The sequence below is a fragment of the Ogataea parapolymorpha genome, chromosome V (assembly GCF_000187245.1).
Source record: "Ogataea parapolymorpha DL-1 chromosome V, whole genome shotgun sequence".
NCBI classification, from domain to species: Eukaryota; Fungi; Ascomycota; class Pichiomycetes; order Pichiales; family Pichiaceae; genus Ogataea; species Ogataea parapolymorpha.
This window is the reverse complement of record NC_027862.1, coordinates 1078358-1094068: the sequence shown is the minus strand read 5'-3', so window position 1 is coordinate 1094068 and position 15711 is coordinate 1078358. Positions and strand designations below refer to the sequence as shown.

The 15711-nt window shown below is 51.6% G+C and overlaps 13 protein-coding genes across 13 annotated transcripts; 5 read left to right on the top strand and 8 right to left on the bottom strand.

Annotated features, from left to right (window-relative positions):
- Positions 1 to 76: 76 nt before the first annotated feature.
- HPODL_04390 (Protein UPS1) lies at positions 77 to 613 on the top strand (the record flags this gene model as incomplete). The annotated part of the gene is made up of 1 exon (XM_014079188.1): positions 77 to 613. One exon carries the CDS (start codon positions 77 to 79, stop codon positions 611 to 613), a length of 537 nt encoding a protein of 178 aa, XP_013934663.1.
- A 10-nt stretch (positions 614 to 623) lies between these two features.
- Positions 624 to 2576, bottom strand: HPODL_04389 (putative transcriptional regulatory protein; the record flags this gene model as incomplete). The annotated part of the gene is made up of 1 exon (XM_014079187.1): positions 624 to 2576. One exon carries the CDS (start codon positions 2574 to 2576, stop codon positions 624 to 626), a length of 1953 nt encoding a protein of 650 aa, XP_013934662.1.
- Positions 2577 to 2680: 104 nt separating this feature from the next.
- Positions 2681 to 3515, bottom strand: HPODL_04388 (uncharacterized protein; the record flags this gene model as incomplete). Its single annotated transcript, XM_014079186.1, has 2 exons — positions 2681 to 3462; positions 3512 to 3515. The coding sequence occupies 2 exons, from the start codon at positions 3513 to 3515 to the stop codon at positions 2681 to 2683; spliced, it is 786 nt and encodes a 261-aa protein (XP_013934661.1).
- A 181-nt stretch (positions 3516 to 3696) lies between these two features.
- On the top strand, positions 3697 to 4242 carry HPODL_04387 (nucleotide kinase/nuclear protein involved oxidative stress response; the record flags this gene model as incomplete). The annotated part of the gene is made up of 1 exon (XM_014079185.1): positions 3697 to 4242. One exon carries the CDS (start codon positions 3697 to 3699, stop codon positions 4240 to 4242), a length of 546 nt encoding a protein of 181 aa, XP_013934660.1.
- Positions 4243 to 4779: 537 nt separating this feature from the next.
- HPODL_04386 (uncharacterized protein) lies at positions 4780 to 5346 on the bottom strand (the record flags this gene model as incomplete). Its single annotated transcript, XM_014079184.1, has 1 exon — positions 4780 to 5346. One exon carries the CDS (start codon positions 5344 to 5346, stop codon positions 4780 to 4782), a length of 567 nt encoding a protein of 188 aa, XP_013934659.1.
- A 292-nt stretch (positions 5347 to 5638) lies between these two features.
- HPODL_04385 (Nucleolar protein 56) lies at positions 5639 to 7123 on the bottom strand (the record flags this gene model as incomplete). The annotated part of the gene is made up of 1 exon (XM_014079183.1): positions 5639 to 7123. One exon carries the CDS (start codon positions 7121 to 7123, stop codon positions 5639 to 5641), a length of 1485 nt encoding a protein of 494 aa, XP_013934658.1.
- A 133-nt stretch (positions 7124 to 7256) lies between these two features.
- Positions 7257 to 8112, bottom strand: HPODL_04384 (uncharacterized protein; the record flags this gene model as incomplete). The annotated part of the gene is made up of 2 exons (XM_014079182.1): positions 7257 to 8075; positions 8110 to 8112. The coding sequence occupies 2 exons, from the start codon at positions 8110 to 8112 to the stop codon at positions 7257 to 7259; spliced, it is 822 nt and encodes a 273-aa protein (XP_013934657.1).
- A 56-nt stretch (positions 8113 to 8168) lies between these two features.
- Positions 8169 to 8507, top strand: HPODL_04383 (Prefoldin subunit 6; the record flags this gene model as incomplete). Its single annotated transcript, XM_014079181.1, has 1 exon — positions 8169 to 8507. One exon carries the CDS (start codon positions 8169 to 8171, stop codon positions 8505 to 8507), a length of 339 nt encoding a protein of 112 aa, XP_013934656.1.
- A 26-nt stretch (positions 8508 to 8533) lies between these two features.
- Positions 8534 to 9298, bottom strand: HPODL_04382 (Protein required for ubiquinone (coenzyme Q) biosynthesis and respiratory growth; the record flags this gene model as incomplete). The annotated part of the gene is made up of 1 exon (XM_014079180.1): positions 8534 to 9298. The coding sequence occupies one exon, from the start codon at positions 9296 to 9298 to the stop codon at positions 8534 to 8536; it is 765 nt and encodes a 254-aa protein (XP_013934655.1).
- A 60-nt stretch (positions 9299 to 9358) lies between these two features.
- Positions 9359 to 10843, bottom strand: HPODL_04381 (aldehyde dehydrogenase (NAD+); the record flags this gene model as incomplete). The annotated part of the gene is made up of 1 exon (XM_014079179.1): positions 9359 to 10843. One exon carries the CDS (start codon positions 10841 to 10843, stop codon positions 9359 to 9361), a length of 1485 nt encoding a protein of 494 aa, XP_013934654.1.
- Positions 10844 to 11098: 255 nt separating this feature from the next.
- Positions 11099 to 12121, top strand: HPODL_04380 (ultradian oscillation regulator; the record flags this gene model as incomplete). The annotated part of the gene is made up of 1 exon (XM_014079178.1): positions 11099 to 12121. The coding sequence occupies one exon, from the start codon at positions 11099 to 11101 to the stop codon at positions 12119 to 12121; it is 1023 nt and encodes a 340-aa protein (XP_013934653.1).
- Position 12122: 1 nt separating this feature from the next.
- On the bottom strand, positions 12123 to 12818 carry HPODL_05264 (putative secreted protein; the record flags this gene model as incomplete). Its single annotated transcript, XM_014079177.1, has 1 exon — positions 12123 to 12818. The coding sequence occupies one exon, from the start codon at positions 12816 to 12818 to the stop codon at positions 12123 to 12125; it is 696 nt and encodes a 231-aa protein (XP_013934652.1).
- Positions 12819 to 13124: 306 nt separating this feature from the next.
- On the top strand, positions 13125 to 15542 carry HPODL_04379 (Serine/threonine-protein kinase ATG1; the record flags this gene model as incomplete). The annotated part of the gene is made up of 1 exon (XM_014079176.1): positions 13125 to 15542. One exon carries the CDS (start codon positions 13125 to 13127, stop codon positions 15540 to 15542), a length of 2418 nt encoding a protein of 805 aa, XP_013934651.1.
- Positions 15543 to 15711: the final 169 nt, after the last annotated feature.

The window sequence follows — 15711 nt, the reverse complement described above, 5'->3', positions numbered from 1 at the left end:
ATATTTCATCTGCCTGTAATTGGCCTGAGGTGTGAAAATTTAATTTAATTCAATTCATTTTTATTTATTCGTCCGCATGGTTCTCTACTTCCACAACTCTCACACGTTCCCGCACACCTTTGAGACTGCGACGCTGGCGTATTTCAACCGCTATCCGAACCCGTACGCGTCGCACGTGCTCTCCATCGACACAATCGACCGCCACATCGACGCCGAAGGCCGTCTCCACCAGACCAAGCTCATCGTGAAGACCGGCCGGCTGCCCAAGTGGGTCAAGCCGTTTCTAGGCAAGACCTCCACGTCCTGGATCATCGAGCGCACCGTCGTCGACCCAAGCAGCCAGACAATGCAAACGTACACCCGCAACCTCGACCACACTAAAATCATCCAGATCCAGGAGTACAACCAGTATACCTTTGACCGCGAGCTGAACCAGACCACAAACAACACCACGGTCACATTTTCGTCTGGGTTCCAGGGCCTCGGCATCAAGAACCGCATCGAACGGTGGTCGCAGTCGAAATTCGACGAGAATTTGAAAAAGTCTCGCCAGGGTCTGCGCTACGTGATGGACTCTATCAGGGATAGACTCCATCTCCTGCAAAAAGCATGAGTTACTCTATTCAGGCAAAACTCAAGTCCCAGCCCAGTCGGCGCACAATCTCGTACCAATCGACCCACCGCTCCCCGTTCGAGTTCGCCTTCCACACCTCTCTCATCACCAGCCGACACCGCACAATGTTCTTCCACCGGTATCGTTTCACCACGTCGTCGATGCGTGCCTCCATCTGCTCGCGGTCCGCGTAAACACAGTTCATCCCGGCTATGAACACCGGGAAGCAGATGCACGCCTCCAGCCGCGTCCCCACCAGGATGTCCAGCGACGCCGTCAATTGGTCCACCAGGTACTGCATTTCCATCGACCCGGGATTCATGCGCAGCACCGATTGCCGCAGGTGGATCTTGGCTGCCAGCTGGAACGCCTCGAACATGGTCAGCTGCAGCTCGAAGTCCGACGGGTCCATGTCGTTCATCAGTATATAGTTTGGCGAAGCCTCGTTCAATTTGGAGTCCAGAGCGTAGCACTCGTGCATGATTTTGTCGTAGACCTCTGCCATGCGCTGCGGCCGTTTTTGCGCGCCTCCGCAGTCCTCGCTCAGCGGCACCTCGTGGTCGTGATAGTGTTTTAGCGTCTGCCGTGTTTTCACCGCCAGCTGGTTGATCTCCGCCAGTATCTTAAACACCGGTGACGATAGCCCGTGCAACGGGTCCAGAAACCGGATCCGGTTCGAGGCTATCCACATATCCTCGTATTCCTCGAGCGCAAAGTGCAGCTGGCGATCTTCCACAATCGCCGCAGACATCATGTCGTGGTACGCGTAGTTGGTCACCAGAAAATGTTCATCCTTGCACCCGTTGAAAAACCGGATTCCGCCCTTTTTCTTGATCAGACTCGCGCCGTAGTGCAGGTACTTGGCCCATTTGCTCACGTCGCCCTTGCAAATTTCCACCCCGCATAGGATCATCAGCGCAGCCAGCCGCAAATTGATCATGTCTGAAAAATTCAGCTTCGACATGGCCATAGAGTCGTCAAACTCGTCCGTCTCCTTGGTCACCAGCTCTTCGTCCTCCAGCTCCTCTGTTAGAGCCCTGTAATTTTCGCGCGACTCGTTCGGCAGCAGCGGCCGCTCGCCAATCACCTCGATCGCCCGGTTGATATAGTACTGTCCCTGTTGCTCCATCCTGCTGCCGCCCAGATGGAACGCGCTCCAGGCCAGTATCCCATATAGAACGCTCTTGTCCATGTGTGCCATGGGCAGAAACGTCCGCAGATACATGTTCTCGTTCTTGCGCACCACCGACACCACGTGACACAGGTTGTCGCGGTAGTACTCGTACAGCTGCTTGCCGACGCTGGACAGCGATGCGAGCGGCGAGTTTGTCACGATCGACGGGCTCGCGTACAGCGGGCTCGCCACGGATGGAGGGGTCTCCAGCTGCAACGGTGTGATGCTACCACCAGCAGGCGACCGTCGGCCTTCGTCCAGGGGCAGATCGTTGAGGAACTTGGCGAAATTCGGCGAGAAATTGGCCGCGAACGAGGACGGGCTAAACTGCGCACTCACCAATTGACCCGGCTCGTCATTTTGCTTCACTTCGAGCTGTTCTGTGTCGTCAAATGCGTTCCACACGGAAACGGCCGCCGCGTGCGGGCCGGAAACGGTGCTCATCACCGACAACGGGTTGAAAACGATTTTGTTTCCGCCCAAGGGCTCGGCCACAGACTCTATTTTAGGTCTAGGCTGTTGCGGCTTGCGACGGCGACATTTGCGCTCGGCTTCCAAGATCTTGCACTCCCGCCGCAGCCGCTGCACCTCTTCCTTCGTCATCTCCTCGCTCACGTACTTGCACTCCTTTTTGAGCCGGATACACGCCCCACAGCTGGGCCTTTGTTCGTCGCACCGTTTCTTGCGGATCTTGCACGTCATGCACCCATTTTTCGACCTTCTGTGGCCCTTTCTATCCACAGAGCTGGGCCCTGTCTGTGACAGACTAAGCTCTATAAACTCTGTCATCAAGCGAAAAGTTAGAATAATACCCTATCTCACAAGATAAAGCTACAATTATTTTTATCGTCTTTTCACTGCAGGTCGTGCACATGTAAGATAAATAATATACACTATATGATGGACTGGTAGTACAGCACAAAGTCCTTGGTGACGTACTCCCAGGAAGTCGGATCGAAGAACACGTAGGTGCCGTTCTCGGAGCCCGGCCCGTTGACCGTCGGCTCGACGCTCGAGTCCTTCGTTAGCCACACCTGCAAGTCCTTGTGGTATCTCCAGTTTCTATTGTTGAGCTCCCGGGCCACCAGCTCCTGGAGCACGTCTCTGGGCTTGGAGTAAAAGATGAAAAATAGCGTCTCGTCGTTGAACGAGCTGATTCTGCTCTCCACAGAAACGAGCTCCTCGTTATTAATCTGGAACGACTGCGGCACAGAGAAAACAGGCTCCACCTCCGACCGGCTCGTCTCGAGCCACGGAGACGCAAATGTCTTGGATATCTGCACGTCGTCGTTTTTCGGGGTCACATCCAGCCCCAGCATGTTGAGGTCCAGCCCGGTGGTTATCGTGTTGAGCTCGTTGTTCTGCATTTTCAGGACCGGCAACAGGCCCTTTAGCCCGTACTTATCGATGTCGGCCATCTCCTGCTCGCTCTTCGTCGTGCCGTTGATCGAAGAGCTCAGCCCTGACAGCAACGACGCCTTGTTTCTGCTGGCCTGTTCAATGGCGTTCAAAACCGCTTGTGTTTGGCTGATCTGCTGCTGAATGTCCGTCACGTCAGGTCGCTGCTGGTGGTTGTTCTGTGTTTGTGGTGGAAGTGCCCCGAGAACCGGGAATTTATCGTTGTTCCCAGCATTATTCGTACCATGATCGGTACCGGTATTATTTCCCCAAGCAGCTAGCGCTGTTAGTATTCTGTGGCCAAACGGCGTGTGCGGGCTACTTACACATTTGCAAGCTGTCTGATGCAAATTCCAAGGCCAATCTTGTATGTTCTGCGTGTTGAAATCCACCCCAAAGACTGTTTTTGGTTAGCTGTGGTGATGAAGCTTTTGCTGAAATAGACTCTGCCGGGTAACGTTTAAGTATCTGGCCTCGGAAACAAAAAAATAAAAAAATATCCAGCTGCCTGATGCCTCGAAAACTGCCCAATATCATCATCACAGGGACACCTGGCTGCGGCAAAACGTCACACGCAGAGGCGCTGTGCGAGCAGGTGAACGGCCTGAGACATATAAATGTCAGCGAGTACGCCAAGACAAAGGGCTGCATCGACGGCTACGACAAGGAGAGAGACTCTGCTATTGTTGACGAGGACAAGCTGCTGGACTTGCTGGAGCCCGAGGCTGCCAAGGGTGGACTTGTGATTGACTGGCACTGCTGCGAGGTTTTTCCTGAGCGCTGGATTGACCTCGTTGTGGTACTGCGATGCAACAATACCCTGTTGTACGACAGACTGGCCAAGAGAGGGTACAAGGAGGGCAAAATCCGCGAAAATATCGAGGTGGAAATCATGGAGGTGCTTCTCACAGAGGCCAGAGACAACTACGACGAGCACATCGTGATAGAGTTGCACAGCGAGAACGTCGACTCGCTGGACGAGAACGTGGCGAGACTGGCACAGTGGGTTTCGAACTGGGTCGACGACCATCCTGAGGGCGTCGACACGGAGCTGTGATGTTGTATAGTAGGGACTGGTTGAAAGTATGTACATTTATTTACCGATCTTGATTCTGAGAGCTCTTTGGGCCTTTCTTCTCTTTCTGAGCTTGTGTTTTTTCATTTTCAGTCTTCTTTTGCGGAGCACCGAGGAGAGCACGAGCTCGCGGGATTCTGTGAGGCCGGCAACGATGGGAGTGATGAACTTGAAGCCTGCAAGCGAGATATTTTGAGGACGGGCGATCATAGCCGGGATCTGTCTGGCGGCGGGCACTGCTAGCGTCGACGCGAGACGAGTGTGTATGCGCGGGAATGCTGAGCCGAGGAGTCTGAACATGGCGAGGGGCGGGCAGTGTCGGACTGTGTTGGATTCCGGCGGTTTTTCGACTACGGCTAAACGTTGAATATAGAAATTTTTTCAGAGTACTAGCAAGCAGAGCGACGCGTCGATCGGCTACAGCAGAAAGCCGTACTACAGCAAGCTCCAACTCTGCGCGGTATATATATATGTAGCAACAGTTTCGTAAGGTCATGGAAGGCGGAAAAACAAAGAACTCTAGTAGTCCACCGGGAAGATGCTTTCGTCGTCACAGGCGGCCTCGTGCGACTCCTGGCGGCCTTTGGTCTCGCGATCCGGCTCTTTCTGCGACCCGGCCCGGTTTTCGGTGTCTGTGTCGTCGTCCAGAATGATGTCTACCACCTCGACGCTCTTGGAGCCCTCTTGGAACTCGTCCGGGTTGAGGCCAGCTCTAACCTGCTGGTACGACGACGCGAACAGGTCCTGATTCCAGATGAAACCCTGTGATTGAGTGAGGTTGATTGAGAAAGAAGGGATTCTGGCCCGCGAGCCGTTCTCTTCCGACACGAAGCACGCAGACGGTGCAGAGGAGGACAGCTCATATATCTGGAAGTTGTCGTTTTCAAGCATGGATTTGGACAGAAACGAGCGTCTGCGAGCGTACGGCGAGGATGAGGTGGTGAAGGAGGACTTGCGTCTGCGCGAGGGAGGAGAGTGGGAAGATACCGGCTGTCTGTGGCTGAAGCTCAGGGTTTGTTTCTCACGGGGGCTAGAGCCAGCCGCTTCCATGGTGTAGCTTTGTTTGAACATTGTCGGCGAGGACATAATATAAGACAAGATATAATTGGCAGGATGGAAACTGGGGTAAAGCAGCAATAATGAGTCACCAACGAGTCCAAAAAATCAGCAAACTCAGCAAAGACCAGTATCGGCAACTTGCAGAATACTGTGGTCGGATCGTATAAGAAAATAGGCTGATAAAATAACCAATCACCAAACTCAGGAGGTTATAGATAAGAACAAGATGGTATTTATTTTTGAACCCTCTTGTGACACAATTTCACGTTTCTGACATAATCGGATGAAAAATTCAATTTATTTACGTTGCTCTACCTAATCAGTCTTTGGACTTCTTCTTCTTCTTTTTCTTCTTCTCGTCCTCGTCACCGTCCTCAGCGTGTCTCTTCTTGTCTTTCTTCTCCTTCTTCTCCTTCTTGTCTTTCTTTTCCTTCTTTTCCTTTTTCTCCTTCTTCTCCTTCTTTGGCTCCTCAATCAGATCAGCCACACCAACAGTCTTGCCTGAAAGCTCAAGAGCCTCCTGGATGGCCTCCGAGTTCTTCATTGGCGACTTCCCCGTGTCATAGAACTCAAGTCTCTGCTCAACCTGCTTCTTCAGAATTTGGCCAAAAACGTTATTTGGCTCGTCAGAATAATTATCTATTCGAGAAGCAATCGAGCACTTGTTGGCCAGGTATCTGGAGATTCTTCCCTTGTTCTTGGCAGAAGCCTTGCCGATAAACGAAGAATGGTAGATCAAACCGTACTTAGGCGTGTTTCCCTTCGTCTTCAGAGCTCTGAACAACGCCTTCTCTGCTCCCAGAATTTGCACCGTGGAAGCGGCCTGTTTGGACAAGTTAGTAAGCGAACCGGCGTGCGAAATGAGTCTGGCTCCAACAACCTCTCCAATCAGCTCGGACAGGTTTGGCGCAACAGTGTGCATCTTATCGGTCAGGTATCTGTACAGATTCTTGCGATATTCGGAAATGGAGACCGTTCTTTCTGCAAAAGTGAGCACGTTGGCCATATCCTGCTCAGAGATGTCCTGACCCATCGAAATCCGCGCAGCGTCGATGATCTGCTGCGCAACACCAGCGTCCTCGTTCACAATGGCTGCCAGGTCATGCAGACTGTCTTCAGTCAGCGATGTCTTGTCCTTGATGTACAAAACGAGCTGAGCATATTGGTGGTTGTCGTTACAGATCTTGGCAAGCTCTGGGAAGTGCCAGCCGTACCACTCCTTGACTCTCATCGAATAGGTGTTGATGTCCTTGTCCAGCTGGTCGAGCAGAGCAATTGCCTGGATAATGTGGTTGTCGTTCTTCTGGACAGAGAACTTGACCTTGGCTCTGGAATAAGCGTGGCCCAGACCAAGCTGTGCTCTCTCAAGATCGCCTTCTTGCAGTCCCTTGAGCAATTTGGCTCCAAAAACACGGATTCCTCTCAAAAGGTCCTGCACAACCTCGTTGGAGTAGCATTCAATGTATGGGAACACCTCCTTGATGGAAGGACCCAGAGCCTTGTCGGAAATACCAAGAGCGACCTTGTTCTTCTTGGAGCCCTTAGGGATGTTTAGCTCGAGCACAGACTTCAGATAGTCGGAGACAAGACCTTCACTGATTTCGTTGGCATTCTCCAGAGCTTGCGCAGCGCCCTGGAATGGAGCAAACGACACCAGCTCCACCAGCTTCGAAAAGGCCGCCAAATCGTTACATGCGGCTTGGACCTCCTTGAGTCGCGAGCCGATCTCGTCCTGTTGAAGTTTCACCTTGAAAATGGCATATCCAGTGGCCTCCTCAAAAAGAAGGTAATCTAGTCCTGCCATGTTGGTTGTGAGTATTAAAGCCAGGATACAAAGATTAGCTCCTAAATCTAAACTTGAAAAATTTACTGGGAAAATTTTTTTTAATCCTAGGCAGTGTACAAGTAGGGTAATCGCTCTCGATCCGGCCGCTATATTATATATACAACGCGTTGCTGCCACTACTCGCTTTTTTCACCTTTGCGAGCTCCTTGAGAATATGGACGTAGTCTCCTTTCAGGTCCAGGTAGTCATCTACCACGACAGCCAGATCCACGAGCCCGGCAATGTCAAATTTCTCCATATCGAGCTGGAATGCGCCCTCTGCAGACACTGCAATGGCTGCCACCTCCACGTTGTAGATGTTAGCGTGCGACACCAGGGCTCCGGCAGCACCTGTGATGAAATTTGGTGGCTGCATGTCAGGCACCTGTTTCAGCAGCAGCTGTTTTTCTGGCAGTTTGTAATTCTGCGACACAAGTTTGTTGAGCGTGTGCAATCCGCTGAGCTCGCTGGTTGCAAAACACAAGAGCTTCGAAATGCCAAAATGCTGGAACAATGTGGACGCAACAAGGTTGTAGATGAGCTTGGTTTTGAACACAGGAACAAGCAGGAAGTTTATGTTCTGGTTGTTGAGCGTGGTTTGGTGCAGTTCGATCGTCTTGGAGTCCTGTTGTGCCAGCACCGCCTTCGACGACTTGTACAGCTGCTCGTCGTCGTCGAATTCTTCGGCCTCGTCCTGCTCTTCCAGCTCTGGGAAGCTGACCTTGATCGTGGAAACCACTTTGGAGGGCGCCAGTTGCAACAGCGCGTCGTAAATTGTCCTGAGGACCTCGGGAACGGCAATAAAGTATGTGTTCTGGGTATGTATATGGTGATCCACCGTAATGGTGGGTATTATGGGCTCTTTCTCCAACAGCAGGTCCTCATCTTGGACAATGTGTCTGGGAGCGGGCAGATCCTGGAATGGTCTCAACTGAGCATTAGTTTGGCGGAATTGTTTGACTTACCATGAAAGGCAAATAATGAAAAAATATAATAAATTATTTTAATCCTGGTATTTTTTAATATGTCCACCAATCTCAATATGGAAGATCTGTCTAAACAGTACACCAAACTGCAGGCCGAGCTTACAGAGCTTGTGCGAGCCAGACAGAAGCTTGAGACGCAATTCCAGGAGAACAAGATCGTCAAACAGGAGTTCGACACCCTTGACGACGACGCCAAAATCTACAAGCTTGTGGGACCTGTGTTGCTGCCGCAGGACAACGCAGAGGCCAATCTGAACGTCGACAAGAGAATTGAGTTTATTAGCAGCGACATCAAGCGTGTTGAGGAGAAAATCCAGCAGCACCAGCAAGATCTCTCCAAATTACAAGGTGTAATAATGAGTGCTCAAAGCGCATGATCATGCCTATATATCACTGAATAAGTTCATCCCCGCGCCAACTGACTTCTGACAAGGTTGACAAGACTGATTCCGTTGAAAATCGCCCACTCCTCCATCGAATTGTATGCATATCCAAGAGTGTCGATGTCGGACACTCTATCGTTCATGAAACTGATGGTGGCGGAATAGTCGGGCGTGGTGTCGCCCAGCATAAATAGCTCTGATTGCACAAACGCGCCTGAAAGAGCAAACCGCTTGGAATACCACGCAAAATCGTTCGATTTGTCGCCAGAGTAGTACGTGATGTCGTCCGAAAGATTGTGTAGCTCTGTCAGAAAGGTGCCCAGATTTGTTGGCAAAATCATCCGCCCGAGCGCCTGGTGGTAATACTTGATAATCGGCACGTTGTCCAGCAGCCTCTTCTGCATGTAAAACCGCACTTTCGCTCCCTCAGTGGCCAGTTTGCCGGCCTCGTCGTGGTACTTGCTCAAACTGGCTCTAGTGTGCTTTAGATGGTACATTATCAGCTCATTGACCACATCGGAAACCTGTAGCCCTATTCCAAACAACCCACCGAGATTCTCTGGCCTCAATTGCAAATCAGCAATGGCCAGGTCCACAGACTGCTTTGTGAAGCCGTGCGTGGGGACGAACTTGTTGTATGCGCGGCCCAGAATCTGGTTTTCGAGTTTTGAGTCGTCTATAATCGGGCTCTCCACATGGTACACGGACCGGAAACCTCTAATCGCCGTGGTGGGCGCAAAAACAGGCCGCACACAGGCCCGTCCAATCGATCCTCTAAAAAGCATTTAATTTATTTGCACACCTGATCGTCTGATATTTTAGCATTTTTTTGTGTGCTTACGTAATCACGCTTTGATGGTGATGAGTTTAGGATACTGGAACTCGGAAACCCCCCAGTGAGAGTTGAACCTGCCGTAGCCGGACTTGTTGGTGCCGCCGTGAGGAAGGTGCGGCTCATCCAGAACGGTCGGCCTGTTCACATGGACAGATCCGCAGTCTATCTGGCCGGCCAGTTTGTATGCTGCGAGACCTTGGCTGGTCCAAATAGAGCACTTTAGCCCGTAGTCCAGCGCATTGACCTGGTCAGCGACCGACGCCACGTCTTTGTATTTCACCAAGCACACAACTGGGGCAAAAGTCTCTGTGGTATATACCTTCATTTCCGGCGTGACATCTGTGAGAATGACCGGAGCGAACTTGTTGGTAGCAGAGAAGTCTAAGGTGCCAGCGAGCAACTTTGCGCCCTGTTGCAACGCCTCGCTGATCAGTTTTTTTCCAGGCTCTGCGTGTGCAGCCGTTCTTTGCGGCATCGCTAAGGTTTTGTCGTTGGCGATGGTTTGGGTTGCAATTTTCTGGAGCATCTTGGCAGCCTGTGGATATTTTTTTTCTGAGACGAAAATCAGGTCTGTGCACATACAGATTTGTCCCTTGTGGGCCCAGCTGGCCCACAGGCTGGTCCGAAGAGCGTTTTCAAAGTCTTCGACGTCGTCCAGGATGATGGAGCAGTTTTTTCCGCCCAGTTCCAGCAGCGTGGGTTTGAGATGTTTTCCTGCCACAGCTGCTATTTCGGAGCCCACACGGGTAGATCCGGTGAAGTTGACTTTTTTTACGTTTCTGTTTGCAATAAGCGCGTCAACTATCTCCTTGGATCTTGAGGACTCGCAATGAACCAGCGTCAACACGTCTTTGGGGACTCCCGCGTCCAGCAACGCCTGGACGATGAGATGCGAGATTCTGGCAGACAGGTCGCTGGACTTGACGATTACAGAGCAGCCCGCCGTGAGCGGAGCAAATATTGCGCGCGTGGCAAGAATCAGCGGCGCATTCCATGCGGCTATGCTCAATACTGGTCCGAACGGTTCGTTGACCACCATAGAGATTTCATCAGTATTATCTGAGCTGACGTTTTGAACAGGCAGTTTTCCTGCAGGTCTGGTGTCCAGGATTGACCGGTAATGGCGAATATTGTCCAGAGTTCCATAGTAATTGAATTCCGCCATGTACATTGGGTTTCCAATTTCTACGTGCGCCTGGATTAATTCGTCTTTCTGAGCCTCCAGTTGGCGAATGATATTGTCGTAAATGCCGATTTTTTCCTTCACGCTCATCGCCTTCCACAAGAGAAACCCTTTCTTCGCCCGCTCGCACAACTTTGCAACGAGCCGCGCGTCCTTCAGAGCTAGCACCTTATGCAGGGGTTCTCCAGCGGGGGACGTAGAAATGAAGTGGTGGTCTGTAGGTGCGCCCTCAAAAATCATGGGCACAGTGGCGATGTGCCGAAGATGCGCTCGGACCACAGTAGAGGCTCTGGGACGAAGGATGTAGTTCATGGTGGAGAATACAAGATACACTGAGAACTTTTTTGGAGCACAGCCTTAATAAAGACAAGGGTCCGGGCAGGAGGCGAGTACGGCAGGAACGCCGTGAGAAAGGTGTGCGGGGTATTATTGTCGTCCTGTAGTCTAGCACAAGCGTATATGAACGCACTTCTTCTCCTCGACCATGTCCTGGCCACTCCAGCCAGCCTGCTCCCAGACCTGCTTCACCCTTATGTAAGCTACTTTCCAAAAATTGTTGTTAATATTATGGTCAAAAGAACAGAACAGGAACAGCGGCTGCTGGAAATGCTGAACTCCCGCGGCAACCGCAACAAGTGCGGTGAGTGCGGCGCAACATATCCAACGTGGGCATCCTGGAACCTTGGCGTGTTCCTGTGCGGCCGGTGTGCCTCAGTCCACCGGAGTCTCGGCCCAGACGTCTCGCAGGTCAAGTCTTTGAGTTTGGACGTCTGGACGATGGACGAGCTCGACGCACTGGAGTCTATGGGCAACAAGGAGAATCAGCGGCTGTGGAACAGCCGCAAGGAGCCGTTTCCGTTCGACGAGGACGACAAGGGCGCAATTACTCTCTATTTGCGTAACAAGTACATAAAGGGTCTGTTCCGGACCACTCCGATCGATCCGGAGGACTACAGATTGCACAAGAACGACAGACGGCGCAGCCGGCGCGCAAGGGACGAGCACGGCTCTCGCAGAGGTTCGCGGCCGGGCACTTCGAGCCGTGACCAGTACGCCGATCTCTCGCGCAAGCTGAGATACGACTATGGACTCGAAGACGAGGAGCGGAACTTGGACGCTCTGGAACGCAGTCACGGCGATATCAAGCGCGCACTGCGTATTTTGGCCAACGAGAAGGATGAGACTCCGCCGCCGCTTCCTCGACGCAGACCTACGGCCGGTGCGCTTCTGGACTCGACCAAGACCGGCGCGGCCTCTGTCGACTGGCTGGGCGGCGACGGTCTAGCTCCGCAGGCTCAGCAGGTCCAGCAGGTCCAGCAGGCGCAGACAGGCGCCCCAGAGGTGCAGATCTACCAGTACATCGACCCAAATACCGGCCAGGTGTACTATATCGACTCGAACGGACAGCAGTATATGGACCAGAACCAGGCGCAGATGGAGGCGCAAATGCAGATGCAAATGCAGATGCAGCAGATGCAACAGCAACAGCTGTTGCAACAAAGACAGCTGGCCAACGCTCAGGTGTTGTCGGCGTATAACCAACCGACCGGCCAGCCTGGACAGATGGGGATGGGTCAGGGCTTTTTCTGACTCACTCCTCCACAAGCACCATGTATGTGTGTGGCCGCACGTACAGCCAGCGTTGGTAGAAATATAGTATATCGAATAAAACCGTTCCGCTGCTACCAAGGATGTAGGGGAGCTCTGTCTTGAAAAAAGACGCTCTTGCGCCGGCTGCAAGAGCTCCCGCGTTGCACACAATCGACAGCGAGTAGGTGAGGTTGCCCATGAGCGCAAATGCGAAGAGCAGAGGAGAGATGCCCTGGACCGACTTTCTATGGAAATTCTTTATAAGTTGCGGTATACGGGACGAGAGGTAGATGAATGTGCAGCACCAAGCAACAGCAGTGCCAATTGATGTGTGCTCGGTGGCTGTGGCGGTGTCAAAGGCCTGCACGGGGACCAATCTGGACCAGATCAGCAGCAGCATTGCCGCCATGGAGTGGGCCCTTAAACGGCCCCCATAGTGCAGAAATTGATAAAGCAGCACCAGATCGTTGAACAAAAAGTACGACGAAAGGTAGAGCTGGAATGGGAGCTGGTTGGTGAGATAGCAGCCGACAAAGCTGGTGAGATCGCCAAAAAACCAGAGAACAAGAAATTGAGGACTAATGCCGTCAGTGCTCTTGTTTTTGTAGTTTTCAAACTGCTGCGGCACCTGTGCCATAATCCAGCATACTGTCGATATCACCGATAAGACGGTCGCCAGCACGTCAAGGGAGATCATGTGCAATGTTTTATCTGATAAGGAGTGACAGAAAAAAAACAAATAGGGGAAAAATATTTTTATTACTTAAGCAGAAATAGCCCGTTAACCCTCTTATCAAGGGCAAAACAATTTAGTCACACCTTGTTAGTCTTTATTCTTGGTACACAGATTTATCGCGTTGAGGACTGGATTTGGTGCAGAATCTAGGCTGGAGAACGCGGCATATCTATCGACACGCTTGATTGGTCTCTTTACTACACGAAACACGATATATTACGGCACGAATCAGACACTTAGGGCACCTTGTAAGGCTTAGTCGACCCGATGTCCAAACATCAAGCACAGGTCGTTGGCGACTTTACGATTGGTCCTGAAATTGGTCGGGGCTCCTTTGCCAATGTCTACAAGGGCTACGACAACCGGACAAAAGCCCCCGTTGCGGTCAAGTCTGTGTTTAGGAGCCGTCTAAAGAACCAAAAGCTCGTGGAGAATTTGGAGATCGAGATCTCCATCCTCAAGAACTTGAAAAACCCTCACATTGTGGCCTTATTGGACTGCGTCAAGACAGACCAGTACTTTCATCTATTTATGGAGTACTGCTCGCTGGGGGACTTGTCATACTTTATCCGCCGGAGGGACCAGCTGGTGCAGACACATCCGCTGATCAGCTCAATTCTGGAGAGGTACCCTTCCCCTCCCAACAGCCACGGTCTGAATAAGGTTCTGGTGGTGAACTTCCTCAAGCAGCTGGCCTCTGCACTGGAGTTTCTCAGGGACCAAAATCTGGTGCACAGAGACATCAAGCCGCAGAACTTACTACTATCGCCGCCGGTGCATTCCAAGGAGGAGTTTAAGAGAAAAGGCTACTCTGGGTTGTGGGAGCTTCCCGTCCTGAAAATCGCGGATTTTGGGTTTGCTCGGTTCTTGCCATCAACGTCTATGGCTGAGACCCTGTGTGGCTCGCCATTGTACATGGCTCCTGAAATTCTGCGGTACGAGAAGTACAACGCGAAGGCGGATCTCTGGTCTGTCGGAGCGGTGATCTACGAAATGTCCGTTGGCAAACCACCTTTCAGGGCGTCAAATCACGTGGAATTGCTTAGGAAGATCGAAAAATCAAAAGACGAAATCACTTTCCCAGTATCGGCAGAGGTCCCTGATGACCTTGTGAGGCTCATTTGCGGCCTTCTGAAGGCCAATCCAACGGAGAGAATGGGCTTCCAGGAGTTCTTCAACGACCCGCTGATTGTATATGACGTTCAATGCGCAGACGAGCCTTTGGAGTGCTCAAACGTGGACGAGCAGTTGTTCATCAGCGAGTACCTGCCTAATCCGAAGAACTCACCTCCTGCAAAGCCTGCCCCGGAAACAATAAAGGAGGAGTCGGAGGAAGAAGAGAGAGCCGAAAAGGCCCCTACAGATTCGCTTCTAATTGGTAAGGCGGCTGACCTGAGAATACCTAGACCGATGGAAGGCTCTGGCAAGGACGAGGTGATCAAAAAGCTTATCAACAAGAGCAGCCCGCCTCCAGATACTGTCAAGGACGGACAGATCAAAAAAGGTGCAAGAAGAGACAAGGACGATTTTGTTTACGAAAAGGATTACGTTGTCGTGGAGAAACGCACTGTGGAAGTGAACGCCATTGCCGACGAGCTCGCAAAAGCTGGCGCAGGCGCAGTTGCCATTCCATCGCCTCATTCGGGAACCAACGAACACAGCACGGCTAATCCACCAGGTCCAACGGAAACGCAGAACCAGCGCCGTTTCTCTCCCTCGAGTCGCACATCTTCAATGGGATCGAACAGAAGACCTAGCTGGGGTGACCGTAAGATGCCTATATCCATCAGTCCTACCAATGCCTTAACGAAAGCCTTGGGCTACACTTCGAACAGGCTATTTGGACAACAACAGCAACAACAACCTCAACAATCACAACAAGCCGCTATCGAATCCGCAATAACGAATGTGACTACAAACCTTCTGGCTACCAAGACACTCAGGCCTCTGAAGCCAAGCCAAGAGACCTCCCTTGAAGACACAGAAGTAATCAATCAGTTGGAACTTTTGGCTACCATGGCACATGCCATCTCTCTGTTTGCAGAAGTGAAATTCAGCCAACTCATTCCGTTGCCACCATCATCTTCGTCGCCAGGATCGGCAGACTACGACGAGATGTATCAAAACGACGCGTTCCCGCCACAAATGGTGAAGTCGATCAGTAGCGAAGGTGTGGCTTTGTATGTTGAGACTTTGTCTCTTCTGGCCAAAGCTATGTCTATTGCTAGTGACTGGTGGCATCAGAACTCGTCGAAACCGTCTACCTCTCCAAAACTCAACGACCTGGTTCAGTGGATACGGTCGCGGTTCAATGAGTCGCTTGAAAAGGCTGAGTTTCTTCGATTGAGGCTGGCTGAAGCGAACGAGCAGCTCGTCGGCGAGTCTGGCTCAAGCCTGAACAAGCCGGTGGTTGCAGAGAAGCTGATTTTTGATCGAGCTCTGGAAATGAGCCGCACCGCGGCGATGAACGAACTCAAGAATGAGGATCTGCTGGGCTGTGAGCTCAGCTACTCGACAGCAATCTGGATGCTTGAGGCGTTGCTGAGCAACGACGAGGAGCCGGTCACGGGCAACGAGAAGCTCGATGCGGAGGACAAGAAGATCATCGAGCTGTTCATCAACAGCATTGGCAATAGATTGAAGGTTTTGCGGCAGAAGATCGATAAACAGGGAGTAAGAAGTTAGGTTTGGTTTGCATCTTTTGGCTTTATTTTTTTGCATTTTGGAGGCTACATATGGGTTCCTAAGGATATACTATGCTACAATAACGGAACGTTTTGAGATTTGGGACGACATTCGATTGGATGGACTAGGCGCAGCTGTTACTTTCGCCTTGTGCCAAACGGATCGTCAT